The sequence below is a fragment of the Paramormyrops kingsleyae genome, chromosome 15 (assembly GCF_048594095.1).
Source record: "Paramormyrops kingsleyae isolate MSU_618 chromosome 15, PKINGS_0.4, whole genome shotgun sequence".
NCBI lineage: Eukaryota > Metazoa > Chordata > Actinopteri > Osteoglossiformes > Mormyridae > Paramormyrops > Paramormyrops kingsleyae.
The window spans coordinates 17515332-17538681 of NC_132811.1; the positions used below are offsets into that span (position 1 = coordinate 17515332).

The following is a 23350-nucleotide window of genomic DNA, read 5'->3' on the forward strand; positions in this document are numbered from 1 at the left end:
GATATTAATTAGGCTGCCAGTTTCCAGCTCACGAGGACTGATGGTATTGCTTATTTAAAGAAAATATTTCCTACAGAGCTCACTCTTCTTAATAATCATAACCAACAAATACATTTCTCTCTCCCTTTTTCGATTAATGATAACCAATGACTATATGAACTTCCATTTGATTTATCCAACAGCTGTTGGCTCTGAAAGGAGAGCGGATGATGGAAGATGGGAAAGACATTGTTTCATCAGCTTTTCTTCATACTGAACTGGAGACGAGCTACAGCATACGCATTACAGCTGACTAACCGCTTACCTGGTGCAGGGTTAGGGTTAGGGTTAGGCTTAGGGTTAGGGTTAGGGTTAGGGTTAGGGAGCCTAGGAACATGGAGCCTGTTCCAATAAACACAGGACACAAGGCACCCTAGACCAGGGGCCCACAAAGTGGGGGTCGCGAGATGATTTCCAGACCACATAACTGCAGCCGGTCAGCTGTACTAAACCTACCGAGGGGGACATAGTCACCACCCCTCCCCAATTAGTGAAATGCATGGAGGGGACACCACAAAAGCAGTCGTCCCCCGTCCCCCCAAATAAGGGTCACGAGTCTCTGCCTCTGCAGAGGTGATTCTAGGTATTCAGGGGGCCCTAGGCAAAAAACTCCATGCCCCCCCCCCCCCCCCCCCGGCATGGTAACATTTATTACCTTTACTGTACTGTAAAGTGTAAATTAATAATATCAACAAAGGCAATTTAATAAACACAAGACTTTTCACTTTTGTTAAAAACTACACAAATAAGGCAGATTGGTCATTGTAATGCACTGTGTAATTATCTGCCCTTACCAGCTTGGGGCCCCAGGCCAATACCTGCTCTGCCAGTCCTGCTGCTCTGCCTTTCATCTCTGTTTTTTTATGGGGTGTGGGGCATGCGCGGATCTGAGGGCCCACCCTAGACTGAAACCTGGCCACCCCAATGCCCCCCCAATCATATTTTCATTTTTGTGGCATCTTTTTTCTTGTCCAGAATTACGTTTATTTACACCACTGGCTGAATGATAAACAATGTAAAGTTATAGCGTTTAGGTACTTCAAATATTGCCTTATTTTCTAGATGCCTTATATTCATATTTAGATTTATGTGCCACCCCAAAAATACCTCTGGTCCCACCCTGGCCATCCCTCTGAAAAAATTCTGGCTCCACCACTGGTGTGGGGTGAGAACCTTGGGAACCCATGACTTAGATGCCACTGGTTTTGCAGCACAGCCAAATCAAAAGTCGTATGCCGTGACTGGCACCCAGAGGCTACTGAACATAACTACAACTGGATGTCCAACTCAGAGTCATGCGCACCATTTCTGACAGGTAGGCATGCCACGTTTTAAAAGTAGTTAGTAATTGATCAGTTTCTTGATAGTATAACCCTTCCGAAATTATCAGATAATCAAACGATGGCACTGGATTCTCTGCTGACACCAGGTGAACTCCAGGAAGCTTTGAACAGTATGCCCAATAATAAGGCTCCAGGCCCAGATGGATTTCCAGTAGAATTCTATAAAGAATTCTGGACAATTCTGTCACCAACATTCTACAGAATGTTGCAGGAAACCAAGGAAAATGGTAGACTACCACCAAATATGAATTCTGCCAACATTAGTCTCTTGCTAAAACCAGGCAAAGACCCTATATTGCCTACCAGCTATCGTCCAATATCACTTATTAATGTTGACCTTAAAATAATCTGCAAAGCTCTCTCAAAAAGAATAGAGAAGATAACCCCTCACATAATTCATCCTGACCAAACTGGTTTCATAAAAGGGAGGCACTCATCAACAAACACACGTAGATTACTCAATCTGATAGACTATTCGTGCAATAAAAACCTTCAAATCATAATATTGTCTCTAGATGCAGAAAAAGCATTCGATAGAGTTAGTTGGAGTTTTTTATTTGCAACATTACACAAATTTGGTTTTGGAACCTCTTTTATAAACTGGTTAAAAATATTATATAGTTCCCCAACAGCATGTGTTAGGACGAATGACCAAACATCCTCTAGCTTCTGTCTCAAGAGGGGCACCAGGCAGGGATGCCCTCTCTCCCCCTCACTGTTTGCAATTTTTATTGAACCACTAGCAGCAGCAATTAGACAGGCTATAGTGATTAAAGGCATCAAATGCAAGAATGTGGAACATAAGGTCAGTCTTTATGCGGATGATGTGTTACTTTTTCTCCAGCATTCACAAACCACTCTCTCTGAGGTAATTACATTAATAAACTCTTTCTCAAGAGTCTCAGATTATTCAATAAACTGGTTAAAATCTACAGTTCTTCCAATTAACTGCTCCTTTCAGAACTCTTCCTCCACTCCACTGCAATCTGGGGATATTAAATATTTAGGTATTAATGTTTCACCTAGGCTGGCAGACTTAACTAAATTAAACCACATCCCACTTTTAAAGAAGGTAGAGGATGAGCTGGTTAGATGGAAGTCCCTGCCCATATCACTCATGGGAAGGGTTGCATCAATAAAAATGATGGTGTTACCAAGAATTAATTATTTATTTGCAATGATTCCAAGTAAACCATCACCTGACTGGTTTAGATCTCTGGACTCCGCCATCTCTAAATTCCTTTGGAAAGATAAACCACCGCGTATTAGCTTAAAAACGCTGCAAAGGACCAAGGACAATGGAGGACTAGATCTGCCTAACTTTCACCACTACTTCTTAGCCAACAGGCTTCAAAACATCTCAGGATGGCTAAAACATACCTTCTTAGATGAACCTTGGCTAGACGTAGAACAGGCTCTATGCAATAACATAGACATTTCGGATCTACCATTCATTAGCTCAAACATTAAACGACATGAATGCTTCAAAAGCATCAGTATCAGCTCTTCTCTGACAGCATGGTGGGAGTTTCTTAAAATGACTGAGTCTTCATTAATCCCAAGCAAACGTACTCCCATCTGGAACAACCCTGACATACTACTAAACAATAATATGATAAATTTCCCGGATTGGAGTTGTAAAGGTATTAAATACTTGGAACATATATTTGAAGAAATAGACTTTATCCCCTTTGACTTATTAGTTAAAAGACATGGGATTAACAAGAATAGATTTTTAGAATATCAACAAGTTAAATCTATAGTAAAAAGGAAATTCAAGTCTAATCAAATCAAATTACAAATACCACCAAGGGTGGCAGAATTCCTTAATCTCAAAACCCCCAAATTACTGTCTAAAATATACAGGACACTTTCTAAAATGGATGATTCAATATCCCTTCCTATTGCAAAATGGGAGGCAGATTTATCAATCAGCTGGAACCACAATTTCTGGTCTAAGACATGCTTAAAAACCTTTGAACTGATTAGAAGTCCCAATTTACAATTAATACAATACAAAATCCTGCATAGAGTGCACTATACAGGGCATTGGATGTTCAGGATGGGTTTTACATCTTCTAACAACTGCTCACACTGTCAAGGGGATACACCTGACAATTACATCCATGCTCTTTGGTTCTGTCCACCTGTTCAGATGTTTTGGCGCAGGATTTGTGAGGACTTATCAAAGTGTCTGAAATGTACCATTCCAGCCTCTCCTTCAGTCTGCTTGTTGGGTGACTTAGATGGTGTCACTACCGAGATTAACACAACCCACATGGCTTTCACCGCTTTATGCATTGCTAAGAAGACTGTCCTCATGAACTGGAAAAATAAAAATAACCTTAATATCAACCAATATAAAGAGAGTTTGCTGGACCATATTAGTCTTGATACAGCTTCTGCCGCCACATTAGACCAATCTCTCTGGGCTCCTTTGATCAGCTCCATCACCTAGTGGCGGTGGGGGGTCGCAGGTTTGTCCCGCTTCGGTCTTTGTTGTTGGTGTGGGGGGGGGCCTATGGGCTTGGGGTGTCTGGGGGTTCCCTGGGGGGGGGGGTTTCTGGGGGGGTTCGGCGCTGGGACTGCGGTCCTGGCCTGGATGGGGCTTTGGTGGCTCTTGGGTGGCGTCTTTCTGGTGGCTGCATGCAGCGCTGCTGGGGTAGCCTGTGCCGGCAGACGTAGGGTACCAGCCTGGCGGCCGTGCTGCTCCTGGGTGGGTCCGGGGCGGGCTTGGGGTTCTGGGGGCGCTCTGCCTCCGGGCTGGGGTTCCGGCTGGGCTGGGGGGGCTTGGGTCCTGGTGGGTGGGTCGCCGGGGTGTGGGCTGGCGCGTGCACTGGGGCCCGGCCCCGGCGCGGGGACCTTCGGCGCATTGGAGGGGCTGGGGGCCTCTTTAGCTGGTGGGGAGGTTGTTACCATCTGCCCGCAGGTGGTCCCTGCCTTAGGGGTATCCACTCTGCGGGGGTGGGGGGGAATCCAATAGAGTAGGAGAATGGACCCAACCTGGGTGTCTGTTGTCTTATGTAGTCTGGGAGTTGACTGAATGGTGGGGTGGGTGTAGTTTTTCCCTCTGTGGTGGGGTCTGGTTGGCTGCCCCGGGCTCTGTGGTGCCCGGTGGTGCCGCTGCTCTGGGCCCCCGGACTGGATGGGCCTCGGCTCTCCCGCCCTGGGTGGATTTCAGGGAACGGGGGTGCTTATGGGGGTCAGCGGGGGGGCTGGCTCCAGAGGGGGGGTACTTTGCCCCCCCCGATCCTTTCCTCCCCATCCCTAAATGCTTCCCTCCTCCCGCTCCGTCACCCCAACACACATATAGGGCTTTGAGGTGCAGGTGCGTCGCTGGGATGCAGGGGAGGTATTCCTCCTCTGTCCCCCCGTGGCCACCTGTGTCTCAATCACACATCACAACTTAGACACTCTCATTACTTACTCTCTCATGACACATACATTTAGGGCCTTGGGGGTGGGCACAAGGAATGGCGTCCAGAGGGCGGTCTGTTCATTCAGCCTTACCTCTGGTGCCAGTGCCCACTTCTCAATTTTAAGTTGCATATAGACATTGAGGGTTCTGGGGAGGGGCCGAGCTGACACCAGCTGCTGATAGGCAGAGGGTGGTTAGCACCATGCCCTTCCCCTGTTTTAAAGCACTTTAGAACAACACGCACCAACACCACATATGAGCGGGCGGAGGGAAGCATGGGGTCTTTTCACACCCCCGTTCTCTGTTCACCATCTGGGGCCGGGGGCTGGGAGGAGCTGGCCGTCCGGTCGGGGTCTGGGCTGGTGGGCTTCTCGGCTGCTGTGGGGTCCGGGGTGGTCTTCTTGTCCCCATGCCAGAGGAAAAAAGGGATCCATCTCCGAGGTCTGGTGGCGGATTGCCCCTCTGGGGGCGGTGGTGCCTAGATCTCGGAGTATAGAGTATATATGGGGAGTGTGAGTGTGTGTACGGCGTTCATTTCTGTGTCTTCATGTTGGGCGAATGGGTGAATATTTGTTTATGTGTGCATGAGGGTGGGAACGTATGCTTGTGTATGTGTGTGCCTGTCTGTCTATACGTATGTGTCAGGTTGGGTCTTAGACTCCACCTGAAATAACATCTCAGGCTCTATTACCCCCCGCCACACTCCCTGCTGGTGGATGAGGCCCCCGGCAGCCGATGCGTTGGTGGTTCTCGATGTCTGGGGCTGGATGCTCTGGTGTGTGCTGGCTCACTCTCGGCGGTTGCCTGCCGGGGCCTGGCCCTTCCGGCTCTGTCGGGGCCCTGGCTGGAGGGTGGGGGGGCCCTTGGATCTCTGGGCCCGGGGTCCGGTCTGCCCTGGTGTGGCCGGCCGCCGGCGGGGCCTGCGTGCTCGTCGCCACGGCCCCCTGGGGCTCCTGTGATGTGGCTGCCGGATGGCCCCCCTCCGGAGCGCTCCTCTGCCCTTTTCTCGGTGGGGGCTGCAATTGTCCCTGCGTTGGTCCTCCTGGGGTTCCCGTGCCCTGGGGGGCCTCTGGATATCTGGGGCCCGGGTCTCCCCCGTGTCGACTTCATGTCCTGGGTGGGCGGGGCTGTGGCTCCCCACACACACTACTAGACAATTACTTGGAGAAACCTTAGGAACAACAGCGCGCTGACACACAGGTGTGCACACAGGTGCTCACGGACACGTGCTCACGGACACACACTGTCTTGATCGGCTGTTGTTTCTGGGCATGGGTTGTAAGGCTGGTTGTGTGTGCTGTTCAACAACATTTAACGTTTGATGGTCGTTGTGATTAGTACAGATGTTGTATGTTGTCTTTCTCTTTTCAACAGACATGGAAGCAGATTATCTGTTTTGTTTTTTTCTTGGTTTTTTTTTTTGTTTTTTTTTCTTTTGTTTTTTTTTCTGTTTTCTTTCCATTCCTCTCTCTCCCTCTCTCTCTCTTCCCTCCTTCTCCTTTGTCCCCCCCCTCCCTCTCCTTCTTTTGAGGAAGTAAATAAAAATATAAAATAAAATTAAAAATAAATAAATAAATAAATAATTTTTAAAAATAAATACATAAATAAATTTTTAAAAAATTAATAAATAAATAAATAGATACAGTCCCCCGCAGAGGGGGGGTGGAGGAGGGAATATAAAAAAAGAAAGAAAAAAAAAAAGTAGTTAGACCGGACTCAGTCCTTTTAAAAACGTGGAAAAACTGGCTTAGAACTAGTTGTATTAATACTTTCATTGGCAGTTGTGCTTCCAGCGAAACTATTTCATCACAAATATAATGTTAATATAATATTTTAAAAACTATATATAATTATGCGTTTGATACATTTTGGGTTTTCTTAACTCGGATTCCAGAAAGTGATCATTGTTATATTTTTTATTGTTTGCAGTGCATCCAACAGACTCTTTATTTTATCGCCGGCGACTTTTATTTTGAAAAGTAAATGTGGTTGCCGGAAGTAGAGAGCGTTTTCTGGCGAAGTGGAATGAACTGGTGTCAAGGAAGCTGTACATTGGAGCGAGTGTACTCGTCGCAGTTTAATACGTTTAATAGTTAAATAGGCCAGTAAAGGAGTAGTTTGCTCCAGTTATACATTCACCTCACCGGTTCGTTTGCACAAGTGCCATCCGGTCATTTGATGCACTTATAGCAGACGGGGCAGCTTGGTCATTGCTGAAATTCACCATGGCCTCTCTGCTTTCCCTGCAATTGCCTTTAGCTGTTAGACGATCGGGATGTTTTACTTCTTTGACCAGTACTTTTGCGTCCCCTTTGCTGTGCAGCAGACGGAACTACTTGAAAAATGACTGGCCTGAATCGGAGTACCTGCACAAAAGCATTGTGCCAACGATGCACTATCAGAAGAGTTTGCCACGGTGAGTTAATGCTGTGCATAGGTCTTTGTGCTGGCCTGCTGGTAAACAGCAGTTTCTGACCATATAGCGAGGCTTAAAACGGATTATTTTCGTAAATACCTAATGCTTATTATATATAATCTATTCCTGTTTTTCTAATACTAAGTGGTACCATATTCAAATAACTATATATACACTATATATTCACTGTTCATCGTTACCGTGGTTAATAATGTAGGGGAAGGGGCAAGTAGAGATAACGACAAAGTTCGCAGGGACGTTTACATGTTACTGGTAGCGCATGAAATGGGTCGTTTTCCTATGTGAAACGATCCTGATAAAATAAATTAGATGGCGTACATGGTGAATTATAATTTGATTTCATTTCGTTTAAATGGCTATATGTTTTAACAGGTTGCCTATTCCAAAGCTGGAAGACACTATTAGGCGCTATTTGGCTGCTCAAAGGCCGCTTTTAAACAAAGAACAATACCGGTAAGAATGTATAAGTTCAGATGCGCTGCATTTGTAATGACTTGTCTATTATGTATTGTGTCCATAATGTTAATGATTATTGGTTTCGTAGTAACACTGAGAAGGTGGCTCTGGACTTCCAGAAGGGTGTGGGGAAAGAGCTCCATGAGGAGTTAGTGGCTCTGGACAAGAAGAACAAGCACACCAGTTATATCTCGGGTGAGGAATTCACACAAAATATCAAATGCTACCGTGGCAGGGGCATAGCTAGGAATTCTGCCCCCCCTGACAGAATGTCCCCTTGGGCCCCCTTAGGGTGGCACAGTAGATAGAATTTTTCAGGTACGCCAATGTAAAATTTTGGGTCCCTTGTAAGGTGCTGGAACTCCCAAATCTGCCAGGGTGTTCATGCCCTTCCGACACCCTGCCTATCACCTGTCTAACCATGCAATATACAGCACTTTCAAATCACCTTCCAATAGCTATTCCTTAGTGATACAGCACCTTACTCTTTTGTGCAGTATTACATATCTACTGTATGGAGTATTGAATATTGTATATCATACAGTATATTGTATAGTCTAACTGATCCTCCCAAATAAATGTTTTGTGTACTGTTAAATGTATTCTCAGTATCCAGTCCACCACAGCAAATTCCTCAGAAGTGTAGCGTTGTCGAAAAATCAAGTCTGATTCTGAATCTGACAACTGACAATATTTCACTGGAAGGTCTCCTCACTCCAATGGTTTAAGCATTGTGATGCTCAGAGGTGGAGATTTCAGGTCCAGAAAGTATAAATCCAGACCAAGATTTTGTTTCAACCAAGCAGTTGAGTACTCTGTGACTGTGACTCTTTATACTCAACTGGTTGGTTGAAACAAAATCTTGGTCTGGATTTATATTCTCTGGATGTGAAATCTCCACCTCTGGTGATGCTCCTACTAAGCTAAAGCTGGTTTTCTATTCTCTAGCTCCCTGGTTTGATATGTACCTCTCAGCACGGGACTCCATAGTGTTGAACTTCAACCCCTTCATATCTTTCACTGCGGATCCCAAGCCAGAGTACAATGACCAGCTGGTACGGGCGACCAACATGGTGTGTTCGGCCTTGCGTTTCATGAAGACCCTGCGCGCCGTGTGCTTGGAGCCTGAGGTGTTCCACCTGAACCCTGCTAAGAGTGACACAGAGACCTTCAAGAAGTTCATTCGCTGGGTTCCCCCCACGTTCTCCTGGTATGGGGCCTACATGGTGAATGCTTACCCCCTGGACATGTCTCAGTACTTCCGTCTGTTCAACTCCACACGCATTCCCAGACCCGGACGTGACGAGCTCTTTACTGACCAGAAGGGGCGACACCTGCTGGTGATTCGAAAAGGCAACATGTATGTGTTCGACGTCGTCGACAGAGATGGGAACCTTGTGAGGCCAACGGAGATTCATGCCCACCTCAGCTTCATCCTGTCTGACCCGACGCCACCACCAGCATTCCCGCTGGGCTTCCTGACCAGTGAGAACAGGGATGTCTGGGCAGGCCTGCGGGAGAAGCTGTTGGCTGCTGGGAATGCGGAGGTGCTCAGGCTGGTAGACAGCGCCGTCTTCTGCGTCTGTCTGGACGAGGAGAGCATGCGCGACCCCGTCCACATCTCCCACAACATGCTGTACGGCGACGGGGGCAACCGCTGGTTCGACAAGTCATTCAGCATCATATTCTCCAAAGACGGACATGCTGCTGTGAACTTCGAGCACTCATGGGGTGATGGCGTCGCTGTTCTCCGATTCCTCAACGAGGTCTTCAAGGACACGACCGAGAAGCCCCAGGTGAGCCCAGGGTCTCCGCCGGCTGCCATGGACTCTGCCTCCGCGGTGACCCATCTGCAGTTCAAGCTGGACAGCGAGCTAGAGAGGGCCGTCGGCAAAGCCTGGAAAAAATACCAGGAGGCTGTTTCCAAGGTGACGATTGAGACCATGGAGTTCCGGAAGGGCGGCAAGGAGGCGCTGAAGAAGAAGAAGCTGAGCCCAGATGCCATAGCGCAGCTGGCCTTCCAGATGGGCTTCCTGCGGCAGTACGGCCAGACGGTGGCCACCTACGAGTCCTGCAGCACGGCCGCGTTCCGGCACGGGCGCACAGAGACCATCCGTTCGGCCACCGTCCATACAAAGCGCTGCGCCCATGCCTTTATCCGGGAGGGCAGCCAACACTCTCTGGATGAGCTACGGGGCTTGCTGGATGAGTGCTCCAAGTACCACGGGCAGCTGACCAAGGAGGCAGCCATGGGTAGGTATGAGTAGGCAAGTAGCTGGTGACAGAGTTTTGTAAAAACACATCTCGTCAACAGGATCATTTTCTTTTCCTCTCACCAGGGCAGGGATTTGACCGACACCTGTTCGCCATGCGATACCTGGTCACCTCCAAGGGCCTTCCCCTGCCTAGCCTGTACCAGGACCCAGCTTACGCTGCCATCAACCATAACATCCTCTCCACCAGCACCCTCACCAGCCCTGCTGTCACACTGGGTGGCTTCGCACCTGTGGTGCCCGACGGCTTCGGCGTGGGTTATGGTGTCCACGACGACTGGATCGGCTCCAACGTCTCCAGCTACCCAGCCCGGAACGTCAGAGAATTCCTGCAGTGTGTCCATGAATCCTTGGAAGACATCTTCGGTGTCTTAGATGGCAAGCTTCCCCAAAGCTAGGTTACCAGTATCTCCACTGTTTCTGGGAAGCAAAATTAATGTCAAAGCAAAATGTTCAATTACCGATATTCCATTATTCTGCTGTGTTGACATCTCAGGACAAAGGAGGCTCTGTGAATCCTCTGGAGACTTTAACACCTCCTTACCCAGTGTGAACTGCAGTTATATATTCTTTTTTTTTTTTTTAAAGGGCATTTGTATAATTATCCACTCTACTTGAATAAGTTCCTGTAAACTTCCTGAAGGTGATATGGATGTAAAATATTAATTTAAATAATTAACAAATTAAAACGGTTTGTTTTATTAAGAATGAGTTTCTTTTGGATGAACCAGTAATATTGACATACCATCACATTTCTGCTGTGTATGTAGACATTTACCAAATATACCAAATATTTGTGGTTGAAATGCAGATATACTGAATTTTTTTGGCTCATATATACAAAACCTCCAGTTTAACATGGCTAAAACCTTAATATTTATCCCTAACAATTTGAGTACAATTTTAATTCCAGTAAATTTCACGATTTAAAAAAAAAATCAAATACCTCTCCGATTAAGGTATTTAACATTAGTCATTATTGTTAGATGAAGAATTACCAGCATGCATGGAAAATGAAGATTGTCGGGTACACAGCATTCAGGGTATCATCACTCAGACTTTGGGATAAATGCTGAATACCAATAAAAACATGCAAGCCTGTAAATCTTAAACATTTTGGCATTAGAAGTCTTAGTTGTGTTAAAAATCCCACATTTACTTTAAATGTAATGCTTACATAATCTAATACTTCTGAAACTGGCCAGCTGTCCCTTCCCATAAATTCTTTTACAAATAATTCACATTAGAACTGAATTTCAATACACTGAATTCTGGGAATGAAGAATAATCAAAATAAGGGCAAATCAGTACATCTTCAAGAGTTTATTAAAACACAAAAATTTAAAAGCAATGTACAAAAGCAGAACACATTAATACAAAAATATCCACCCCAGACAGCTCAGATTGGCTTGATCTTGAAGTGTAATCCAATGAGGCTGAAGACAAGACATTTGAGATCTTGAACCAGGTAGTAGAAAACACGGAGGCCTTCTGGGTCCCTTAAAAATGGGAAGGGGGGGGGGGGGTTGTGTCAAACATTCAGCTTAAATTACATACCATTTAATCACTTCTAACAAGACAAACAGTATAACATCTCACAGGAGGGATGTACTCACTTGGACTGGTTAACATCAATCAAAGATCCAATCTTGGAGGTCGTGAATGAAATATGTTCATCTCCTATGACAATCTCCAGTTCCTGCAAAATATTTTTTTGTATAAAATTTTAAAAATAGGCATCTAAGATATTCATTATAACTGAGCAATACTCAAGTTTAAATACTGCAGTTTGGCAGCAACTTATTCTTAACATGGTCAATGTAGTTTGTGGGTACATCTAGCCCATGCCTAACAAGCCTGCCATCCCTCCCCGACAGTGGGAATACAAACCTGTCTCCCCACTCTGTCAGGGGGCGGCCAGAGGGCATCATCCTCCTTGGTGATCTCGCTGTCGTCGATGATTCGCTTCAGCTCTTCCATTACACTCTTGTGCACGTAGGCCTGTGACATGCGCAGTGTGTAACCTTAATGTACATCATATACTATATAGTAAACCACACTGCGTACTGTAACCTTATACATTTAGTAAGCTTAGTCGTCGTGGGGACACCAAATGTTTGTATACCACCTACCTCTTTTCGGATCATAACATCATTTTTGTAGTTGCTGTTGTTTGCATATCTCAGCTTCCCTACGAACACGAAAAAGAGTACATAGTTTCCCACATGAATGAAAAAAGTTACACATGGAATGTGAATCACCAAACGGTGAAGCTTCCAGTACGATAAATGATTAAATTGATATAAATTTATACAACTAAATTTAATTTTCTATCAATATCCTAAAACAATAATGCTAAAAACATTTAGCTAGACTGTATTAAAACGATCTGGTCCCGTAAACTAGGCCCGGCTGCGTCGCAGATCCTCTTTCCGCGTTGCCGATCCCTGACTAACGAGGGCTTAATAACATCACTCACCGTCTGGACGAAATTCAAACTCCAGGAACTCGTGTCCAAATTTGCCTTTGTGGCCAACGTAATACCGCAAGTAAAAATCACTTGTGGACATTTTCGCCAACCCTGATTTGGTAAGCGTTTGCAGGACGTAGTTCAGACACACTTGAAGAGATCAGCCTGTAGCGCACAGCACTGACGTGACCCATCGTCGCAGGACAATCGCGTCATCTAGAGGGCGCGTTGTATCAATGCGTTCAATTGGGACTGTTATGCTAAATCTCTTCTCTGCTCCAGATTCTTTCCCCTTGTGACGTATCGCTAGATTTGGCTTGACAGAGCCATCCACATTCCTATAAAATTAAACAAACCTCTGTAGTAGAAAAACATTCACTAAGTTCACCAGGGTTGCCAACTCCCCTTTCAGACTCTCATTCTCACGCAAGAAAAATTACAGCAAATCTATATTATTCCATTATAAACCTAAGATTAGCTACTGTATCTTTGCTTGTCACTAGGGCTGTACCCTCAGGGGCCTCTCAATTGTACCTTTTAAGGTACAGAAATTAACTCTGAAGAATCTCTAAGGTACAAACAACATTAATGTACCCCAATAGTACATAAGTGTTCATCATAGTCCATTTCTGTTACCTATGGCTAAGGGTACAATTTGCAGACCCCTGAGGGTACAGCCCCAGTGACAGCAAATGTACAAATCAGTAGCCTTTTTTCTGACAGTGTACCTATATTGTAAATTAATTAGCAAATTAGTTAGCACTTCAAACAAGTTGGAACGGAACAAAGAGAGCTGGTGCGCGAGCATTGGTCTGACATTAATCTTTTCGTTTAACCATCGTATTTGTGAATGGTTGGTAACCAAGGGGAGGGTAGAAACGCCGGTATGCCAATGAGAGTGGTTGCGCCGTGTTCTTGCAGGTTCGCTCCGTCCTCTGTATAGGCCTCCGTCTATCTTCCAGCCGTTTATGATTTGTGGGAACTTTGAAGCTGATCCAAGGCAGCACGTGGTACAAGGCAGGGGTACACCCTGGACGAGATGCCAGTGCATCACAGGGCACACAGGCATACACCCTCACAGCCACATTATAGGCAATTCAGAGGCACCAACGTGCACTAACTGCATGTCTTTGAACTGCTGCAGGAAAGCCCTTGTAAACTCCAATCCCCCACTCCTGGTCTAAAGCAGTATTGTTACCCAGAATCACCACAGTAAGATACTCTATATAAATTATATGGACAAAAGTATTGGAACATACCTCTTAATCATTGAATTCAGGTGTTTCATTCAGACACATTGCTGCAGGTGTATAAAATCAAGCGACTAGATGTGTGGTCAGGTTTGCACACATTAGTGAAAGAATGGGTCATTCTGAAGAGCTCAGTGAATTCAAGTATGGTACTGTCATAGCATGCCACCTTTGCAGTAAGACAGCTTGTGATTTTTTCCCCCCTGCTAGATACTCCAGTCAGCTCTAAGTGGTATTATTGCAAAGTGGAAGCCTTTAGGAACAACAGACACGTAAAGTAACAGAACAGGTTCGCTGAATGCTGAGGTGCATAGTGGGTAAAAGTTGTCAAAGCTCTGTTGTCTCAATAACTGCAGAGGTCCAAACTTCCTCTGGCATTAACCCAAGAACAAAAACTGTGTGCCGGTACCTTCATGGAATGGGCTTCCATGGCCGAGCAGCGGCATGCAAACCATACATCAAGTGCAATGCCAAGTGTCAGATGGAGTGGTGTAAAGCACGCTGGCACTGGACTATGCAGAAGGGGAAACGTGTTCTGTGAAATGTTGAATTGCATTTCTCTGTCTGGCAGTCTGATGGATGAATCTGGGTTTGGCAGATGCCAGGAGAACATTACCTATCTGACTGCATTGTGCCAACTGTAAAGTTTGGTGGAGAAGGGATGATGGTATGGGCTTGTTTTTCAGGGGCTAGGCTGGGCCCCTTAGTTCCAGTGAAGGGAACTCTTATTGCTTCAGCATACCAAGACATGTTGGACAATTCCATGCTTCCAACTCTGTGTAAATAATTTGGGGAAGGTCCTTTTCTGTTCCAGCAGGACTATGCCCCAGTGCACAAAGCAAGGTCCATAAAGACATGGTTGGGTGAGACTGTGTGGATGAACTTGACTGGCCTGCACAGAGCCCTGACCTCAACCCCATCGAACACCTTTGGGATGAACTAGACCGGATTATGTGAGCTTGATCTCACAAATGCTCTTCTGGATGAATGGGCAAGTTCCTGTAGGTGTAATGGCCAGGTGTCCCAATACTTTTGTCCATATAGTGTCTCATACAATATGTGCATATTTATGATTTCAGATAATTGCCAAATGTCCAACTCACAAAAATTGTTTATGATAAATAAGGTTTATTGTATCACAAGTCCACTCCTGATACTGAAATGAAGTATGCCCTTTCTTGAAACAAGCAACATCATGCTTAAAGTAAAATGTAAAAATAATTATAAATTATTGCTCAATAAGTAAGTTCAATACAGATTTTTTGGAGCTGAAAAACAAAATACAAAATACATTTAAATGATGAAAAATGTTCATCACAGACGGTCTTTGAATTTTCACTAAAATATACAGCTTTGGCAAATTTCCCTAAATATGATGGATATCATGTTCAAATACCAAATGGAACAAGCTTATACAAAAATAAGAAAACCAAGCCACTTGCAGATGTGTACATGAGTGCAGGCACACATGATGTAAGGCATCCTAGGCACTCAGTGAAAGGAGTATTTGTTTGTCTCTCTTCTGCAGATCCAGATCATTTTTATCTGCCGCCACTCCTAAAGTGTCACATCTGTCCAAAAGTGAGTTTAAGTGGCAAAATTCCTGGTGACGTCACATTTCCAAATACCATCTAGAGCAACACTACCACTCATGAAAAGGTGTCTTTCTTCATTCCATAGGCCCAATTCCCTTTTCTAGCACCACATGAACTAGCATGTGAAAAAAGGGAGGGATTTGCTTCATACTGTTGCAGTCTTCCGCAAATGAGATAAAAATCTGTGTTTCTCAGGCGCTGCTGAATTTCAAGAGCAACATGAAAGAGTAAAACTAAAGTATTTGGTTAATATTAGAGGTTGAAGCCATATTGGCACCAGTCGGACTGAATAAGCAGCATCATTACTACCAGCAACAATGAAAACAACTGTTCACGATCCAGCAGCATCCTTCCAATTTCTTTCCAACAAACTGGCAATTGTGATATCAGATTTATTGCATTCCAATCATGTATACTCCTGCTTCCTGCCACAGTAAAAATTACCAATTATTGGCCAAAGAAATTGGGTCCACATGAAAGGTCACCAAACCCATCCAGGACATTCTCCTGACTTTTCTCACGTCAGCAAACACCAGTAGGTGAAACACTAAATGTCCTGCCTTGAATTCCGGCTGCTCCAGCGCACGAATCATATAGGCAAGCAAATACAAAAAACAGCAACAAAAGCCAGGCAGGGATTGCACGTCTCCTGATCGATATCATCTTATAACACAAAGCAAACAGAAAGAGGCACGTGCTGGTTCAATGCGGCCGACTGTTGGACTCTGAGATCTTAGGCTTCTTAGATGAGCTGTAGCTGTTGACAAAGACGTTGTGCCTCTTGCTCAGTTCGCCGTTCAAGATGTCCTGGATGTGCTGCACAATTAGGTTTATAGCCACTGCAAGGAGACATGGACGAAAGGGTTAGCAACTCCTGCAGACATGTTCAAGTATGGCTCCACATTTAGACATATCCTAGAAAATATTACCGAGGTATTTCTGCACTGAGGTGACAGTACTGCTTCAGCATACACGCTCTATACGCTGCACGAGCTCCTCCATTTTCACAAACCCCAACTGACATACCCCTCTGACTAAAAAAAGTCAGTCAGAGCTTTTCCCCTCACACACCACAGCCCTGTCAGGAGACCTGAGCTCTGTCACAAAACACCAGCCAAACCCTGCCTGAACCGCAAAGTCAAGAGGGGATTTTCCACATTTCAGAAACAAGAGGCCATAGTAGTACAAGCTACAGATGCTCCTCCACTTATGATGGGATTACATTCTGATGACCCCTTATAACTTGAAAATATCTTATTTGACTTAAGATATGATTAATAAGTAAACAAACCACTGTCACTGAATGAGCAAATAAACAATTACTGTTACTAATTAGCAGTAACTGAAAAGTGACTATATGAATACAAGTTTATCCTATTGTTAAATATACAGTACTGTACAAAAAAAAAAAAAAGTTCACCCAACAGAGACCGGAAGCGTGGCCGGGTGCATGCTGCCATCGCCCAGCATCAGTAGAAAGTATCGTACGGCATATTGTTAGCCCAGGAACAGATCAAAATTCAAAGTTCGATGACTACTGAATGTGCATCGCTACCCACCCTCGCAAAGTCAAAATATCATAAGCCGAACCATCGCAGAACCAGGAGTATCTGTACTTCCCAGGAAGATCTGATATGGGTCTAGGACAGAGCATTCACATTTCTGTTCCTTTGATGGAATGATAACTAGGAAAGATACCTTTAGCAGGAATCATACAAGCAGACACACAATATCAGGATATAAATGCAGGTATTTATACTTCATCAGTAATCTTCAGAAAGTTTCTCCAGTTACGGACAGTTTTGTGAAGGTCAAACTTTTATAACACAGATGTGTTAATTAGAAAAAAGTAACCTCACCAAGGTTATGTGCGCCACGTGGGATGATAATATCTGCGTACTTCTTTGTCTGGGGGGAAAGAAAACCATTTAAACTTTTTAATTTGACACTGATTCAGTTACAGTCCCTGAACCACCATGCCTTAGACTCGCTGCCCAAAGTGTGGGCTCCCTCCCAGTTGGTTTATATTATTCTCAGTTAAAGTCTCGAGAGATGCGATTAATCGCAGCTGCCATCCCTAAGCCTAGATTTGGGTCATTGAAACTAAGAAGGTAGAAGAGATTTCTTAAGATGAAAAAACAGACAGCTAAAGGAGTGAGTATTTTTAGGATCGATATAAGATGAATAAAAGATGGGATCAGGAAATGGAACTGGAGCTGGGATTGGAGAAAAAAAAACTACAGGGAACAGAATTGGAGTTGAATTTGAATTTCAGGGAGATTTAAGTTCCAACTCCAGTTCCATTTCCTGATTTGGACTGGAATTGATCAAGGCATTCCGGAATGACCCCAACCCTGCTCCATACCCACTTAATATAACACTAATAGCCAAATGGTTGTTGATGTTGTTGCTGTTATCTTCTTGGGATAATTTTATCATCTTCAACTTCTTCCTTTTGCATGGGCTAAAGTTTCAGCAGAGCTAATTCAGCTTTTAAAGCCATAAAAAATCTCAGGTTTCCAGGCTAAATATTAACATGCAGCTGGGCAGAGGTGAATACAAAGTAGTACTATCAACCCAAAGATCTCTTGCGTCACAGGGTACACCGTCTTTTAATCTAGGTGACCCCCTACATGGATTAGAGTTTGGCACTCCTACTCCGTGGAAAGAATCAACCCTGCTTACCGGGAGGCAAAACTCTTCGAAGGCGGGCTTGACAAAGGTGATATACTGTGTCAACACCTGCTCCAGGTCTCGACCTCTCTCACTGATGTCCCGCAATACTGAGGGGCGCAGGAGGACACAACCATTAAACTCCCTGTGGCCACAGACTCGCCTCTGGGTATCCACATTAACAGAGGCTTAAAGCAAAAGATGATGCCAGATTCCATGGAACGGAAGCTGGAATCACAGATTCCCATCCAGAACCCTGCCGACGAACCTCTACGGGAGAGGCGAGTGTCTGCGTCCGTGTCCACAAAGAGCTTCATCTGAAATAAGTCCCGAATGTCCTTGGAGTAGAATGTCAAGATCCCCTCGAACAGCACCACATCCGCCGGGTAAATCGTCACACACTCGTCCTTCCTGAAGACAGTCACCCAGGCACTTTTCAGCATCATCTAAAGAACTTAAGATCACATACTGTTCCAAACTCACATACTGATCTATATTGCTGTAATTAAAATCCATATCATTAAAATTAATTCAAAATTCACTTTTGACAACTTACGTATAACTGGACATTCACAAAATCAAAAAAACGACTGAGGAATTTTAAGTACTACACCAATTTAACCTATACACCAGTTTACGATAAATTTACAGGGGTTCTCATTGTACCACCATAATCGCTCTGTGCTATCCAGTCAACATCAATACTAAACAGCTGTAGAAAGCAAAAGTACTACATCTAGATGGATAAATGTTATAAATCCTTGTGGGGAAATTAAAGGAAGTTTGTTTAACCATGTGATTCACACACAACAGTCCTGCACATAGAGACAAACACAAGGCACAAAATAAAAGTCCTGACCCTGGACAAATAGCAAGGACACAAGCATGACTAGAGGACACCCAATTGATCGTTCTGACCTGGAATGGGTGACAAAGTCATACACCGGGATCTGCACTTCATTCCCTTGCAGGATTTCCTGTAGGGTCTCCTTGATGAGCTCATTGTCAAATGCGTCTAAAAAAGGAGAACACAAGACCTGTTCAATGAATGCTTTTCTCCAACGACCTACACACAATGCATGATCCATTGATGGCCACCCAACATTGGTCATGCCAGTCTTGAATATATGTGTTCCCCTAATTAACCTGCATTCAATTATATTGCTTATTTAAATGTGAGGTACATAACAGGCCAGTGAAATCACACCTCCAGGTTTGTGTGGCTGACGTCTGCCCTTGAGCTTTATGCATTTTGAGATGTTTTGTATGTTCTTCTATTTGTGCGAGACAGCATCCCACAGAATAATGACATGTGGTTGAGGTCTTTTTTGGATCGCAAAGCAACTGCTCATAGCATTGTGTGTATCATGAGATGAAGCAACGTCTCTTCTGGGTGTCCCCAGCCTTGCATCATACACTACCTTGGGACCCAACAAAGGATGGATGGTGATAAACCCAGGACTTCTGGCTTACCTGGATGGTCAAAGTTGAACTGGCCCTTCGATGCCTTGGCCTTCTGCTCTGGGGTCAGCACCCTGTAGAAGCTGTCCTGGCTGAGGATGGCCACCTGTCTCTGATCGTGGTCAATGTTGTTCTGGCCCAGCAGCTCCATAATCTTGCCGCAGACTGATGACTGCCCAGAAGATTGTGGGAGAAGATTGTGGGTATGAGGAGAGGGGGGTTCAGTAGCTAATCATGACATAAAACAGGGTTCCCCAATTTCAATCCTGGAGGGCCAAAATCTGACACAGTTTGCAGATTTTCCTGCTCAAACACACATACTAAACCTGGAAATTAGCTTGTTAAAGGTGTAAATTTGCAAACTGTGTATTCTCGTGGTATACGAGAATCTGGAAGACGTGCGTGCATAGAGCCTACACTGAAATAACATCCATCCATTTTCTGAAACCGATTATCCTGTCCAGGATCGCGGGGGGTCTGAAGCCCATCCCGGAGGCTACAGACGCAAGGCAGGGAACAACCCAGGATGGGGCACCAACCCATGTCAGGGCACACTCACACACCATTCACTCACACATACACACCTAAGATAACTCCAATTAGCCTCAGCATGCTTTCGGACTGTGGGAGAAACCGGAAAACCCAGAGGAAACCCCACGAAAACACAGAGAGAACATGCAAACTCCACACACAAGAAATCCTGGCGGAAACTCAATCCCCGATCCCAGAAGTGTGAGGCAAAAGTGCTAACCACTGTACCACCGTACTGAAATAACAGAATTGCTAAAATTTTAAACAAGCCAAATTTAATTAACAGGCATTCTAAGCCTTTAACTACCAAGGATGAGTCGATTTCTTGTAAAAAGTTGTTGCACTATGCATTTCTTTGTGCAAAGTGCACTTATATGTTTTTAAAACAACAAACATGAAAAAACATACAGAATGAAAGAACTGACTTGTTCCTTTGCTGCATTTTTGCATTGCAGTGCTCTTACCATAGGTTACATTAACATTATATCAACAACAGATGTAGAAAAATGTTTATACGATAAAACATTCAGCTGGTGTTAAATGGTACTTCCTGAAAATTTGAGTAAATAAAATATTATATTGATGCAAAGGTTCAAAATACTGATGAAAAAATGTGGCAAACTGAATCGTCATAAAGTTAATTGCAATATTGATACAGCTCAATATTGCAGTACATACATACTTAGAAAGTGAAGGCTGCATTTCCCTAAACAGAACTGAATATTTGGCAGCTGCAATTGACTACTAATACAAGACAGGTCACAAAATTCCTCAAACATGTTTCCTCAGGTTAAATACAAGTGCACTCAAGTTTTGATAACAATCATAGCATTTTTTGATAACTAACACTTCGTCCATTATAGCTGAGAGAGGAGTGAAGGCCATGAATGTTTAACTGCTCAGAGAGATAAGACTGATACAGCATTGTGGTCATGATGACTCAAATTAAAAAAAAGATCTCAAACAATGTAAATAAATAAGAGAAAGTAATATTTCAGTCTGTCTTGTGTGTAAATTGCAGGGATGTTAACTACAATGACACAGCTCCTAAGACTCGTAAAGTGGATCTTTGAATATTACACACAGTAGCAAATCTCCTTCTCTGATGAGATGCTACATACAGAGGAAAAGCTGGACATTCCAGACCCCCTGAGAAAATGTCACCTTGGGGGCCCTGCTCGGGTTGTCACTTTCAATTGCTTAGTTAATTTTGCCGAGTGGGGGGGTATGGGGCCCCGACAATGTGCTGGGCCCCCAGAATCCATCATGGTATCCATGTCCCTCCAGCACCCTGACTACATACAAGCTGGTCCCTATAAGATCAGCTGGTATGGCACGTTCTGCATTGCACACAGACTCACTATAGCCATGTTCAGAACTCTTACAGCAGGAACACACAGACCAGCTTACTTCCAAAAATATGTGCACTGTGCCAGAGTGAAGTCAACATTATTTAGACATGTATGCCAGGTAAGTGGCAGGATAGTTAACATGACCAGACAGGCAAAGGCAGCTCTGCCTGAGTTGAAAGAAATGTCAGCCGTTTTCACTCAAACACCACTATACATCTGAAACCCTATATAGTGTTCCGAAGAAAATCCACTAATTAAAATCTTGTGGCTGGATCTGTAAAAGCTCTTACATGTCTAAAAAGATCAGAATACACTTCAGGACATTCAAAAATATTCTAACGACTTATCTGCAAATACTGAAGGAAAATCCGGAACTATGATATTAAATATTAAAAGACTTTTAAAAATATGACTAAACGCATTCTAACCAGGCGTGAATGACTAAGCACACCTCTGTAGGTGAGAAACATGCGCGACCGCCTCCACTCCGGGGCTATGCGCGGCATCCAGCGCCCGGCTGACTGGCGTTTCTTTCCCATGCGCCGAAATCCCAAAAACAGCCCTTGACCAGGGAAGTCCAACCACTCATCAAAGCCAGTACAGCGACATCACGCTGCCACTTGTTACATCTCCATCTCGGTCTATTTTTACCGATACGCTATTCCCATCAGCCTGCTGATTTTGAACCAGTGTCGAATCAAACAAATATCCACTAATCAATAACTTAAGCTGAAAGTTCTCCCGGAAAATTAGATGCCCAGCGTCACACTTTGAAAGAGAAAGACTATTTTTAGACTTCTCGAATACTTATTCACGATTCAGTTTCCCGAACTTAAGCTTGACAAAAGACCACGTGGCAAAAATCTAATTTTAATTTAGCTCAATCCCCAGATTTAACGTGCCTACGCCAGCTTTTTTGTGATGTACCCCCCTATGAAAATTAAATCGAGCATAAACAATGGTACAGCAGTATTAGACACAATTACGACACTTCAAGAGAGTCCTAGCTGTAGATGATGGTGTGAAACCGTTTAATTGTTTTGGTTACCCAAGTTGTTTAAATCTCAATTTATGGAGGTGACGCAAGACGTATTATAGTCTTAAAATAGTAGTTGGAAACATAGCTCTCAGCTCGTTCAGAAAACTATTAAAAACGCTACTCAAAAAGAAACGTTACATTTATATTTCTTGTGATATGGCTATATCTTATACGCACCGGTCATAAAGAATGAAGCAGCAAACGAGACGCGCGCGACATTGTAAAGCGAGCCACGCGGTCAGGGAGAGTCATCTTCAATGAGGCGATTTCCTCCCAAGAAAGATCTCAAACAAACACCGTCTATATTCAACAAATCGCTAACCAGATCCGAGGAAGAGGAAGCCGACCTTGCCGCTGGCTGTGCCTCCGGCTACCCCGATGAGAAAAGGCTGCCAGTTCGCACGCCGGCCGCGTGCCGGAGCCTCCAGGCGCGTCCCCGCGTCGCCAGCCATGCCGGTCGCTGTGATTTTACCCGCCTCTCACCCACACTGTGCGCTGCGGGTTTCACCGCTGCCGCTTTCAACACGTGAATGAACTTCCTGTCGTCACCTCAGCACAGCACATTCCATTTTAAAAATATGGTATAACTGAAACGAAGCTGCAACTTCACGATCTGATCAAATTATTTAAAATGCCCCCCGAAAAACACTTCATTTGAGCCTTTTTTTGTGCTCAATGTCTATACTTACCAAATCAAACGTTATACCCAATTGTGCATACAAACGTGATAAGAGGAAACGCGATATTTCTCTTATTTTATATGACTTTTATGAAGTCCATAAAATAATAATTATCATCAATAATTATCCGACTACAGTAACATAAAACATGTTCTGAATTAGAATTAGTGAATGATTAATGACAAATGATAACGATTTAGGATGCTTGAACTGCGATGTTTGGGTACCGACGGGCTATTCGACGGTTAAATAAACTTAAATTATATTTTTTCAACTTGCAAGCTGCCCCTAACAGAGGCGTAGGTTAGTACTCGGAGGACTTTCCGGAGCGCT

At 44.3% G+C, this 23350-nt stretch overlaps 3 protein-coding genes across 8 annotated transcripts; 1 reads left to right on the top strand and 2 right to left on the bottom strand.

Annotated features, from left to right (window-relative positions):
- Positions 1–1244: 1244 nt before the first annotated feature.
- On the top strand, positions 1245–10772 carry cpt2 (carnitine palmitoyltransferase 2). Of its 2 annotated transcripts, XM_023794801.2 has the most exons (6): positions 1245–1354; positions 7124–7216; positions 7610–7690; positions 7782–7888; positions 8642–9946; positions 10033–10772. In XM_023794801.2, the coding sequence occupies exons 1-6, from the start codon at positions 1335–1337 to the stop codon at positions 10362–10364; spliced, it is 1938 nt and encodes a 645-aa protein (XP_023650569.1). In that variant the 5' UTR covers positions 1245–1334; the 3' UTR covers positions 10365–10772. The 2 variants fall into 2 exon arrangements, with proteins under 2 accessions (XP_023650569.1, XP_023650568.1); XM_023794800.1 differs by lacking the exon at positions 1245–1354 and having other exon boundaries at positions 6509–7216.
- A 502-nt stretch (positions 10773–11274) lies between these two features.
- Positions 11275–12659, bottom strand: magoh (mago homolog, exon junction complex subunit). Its single transcript, XM_023794802.2, has 5 exons — positions 12446–12659; positions 12099–12157; positions 11857–11967; positions 11583–11665; positions 11275–11465 (listed from the first exon to the last, which is right to left on the bottom strand). Exons 1-5 carry the CDS (start codon positions 12534–12536, stop codon positions 11366–11368), a joined length of 444 nt encoding a protein of 147 aa, XP_023650570.1. The 5' UTR covers positions 12537–12659; the 3' UTR covers positions 11275–11365.
- A 2135-nt stretch (positions 12660–14794) lies between these two features.
- On the bottom strand, positions 14795–23272 carry LOC111834918 (uridine-cytidine kinase 2-A). 5 transcript variants are annotated; one of them, XM_023794770.2, is made up of 7 exons: positions 23027–23272; positions 19428–19587; positions 18873–18969; positions 18223–18365; positions 17967–18064; positions 17141–17189; positions 14795–16120 (listed from the first exon to the last, which is right to left on the bottom strand). In XM_023794770.2, the coding sequence occupies exons 2-7, from the start codon at positions 19564–19566 to the stop codon at positions 15984–15986; spliced, it is 663 nt and encodes a 220-aa protein (XP_023650538.1). In that variant the 5' UTR covers positions 19567–19587; positions 23027–23272; the 3' UTR covers positions 14795–15983. The 5 variants fall into 5 exon arrangements, with proteins under 5 accessions (XP_023650538.1, XP_023650534.1, XP_023650536.1 ...); XM_023794766.2 differs by lacking the exon at positions 23027–23272 and adding an exon at positions 22685–22845; XM_023794768.2 differs by lacking the exon at positions 23027–23272 and adding an exon at positions 22660–22819.
- Between the last annotated feature and the right edge of the window lie 78 nt (positions 23273–23350).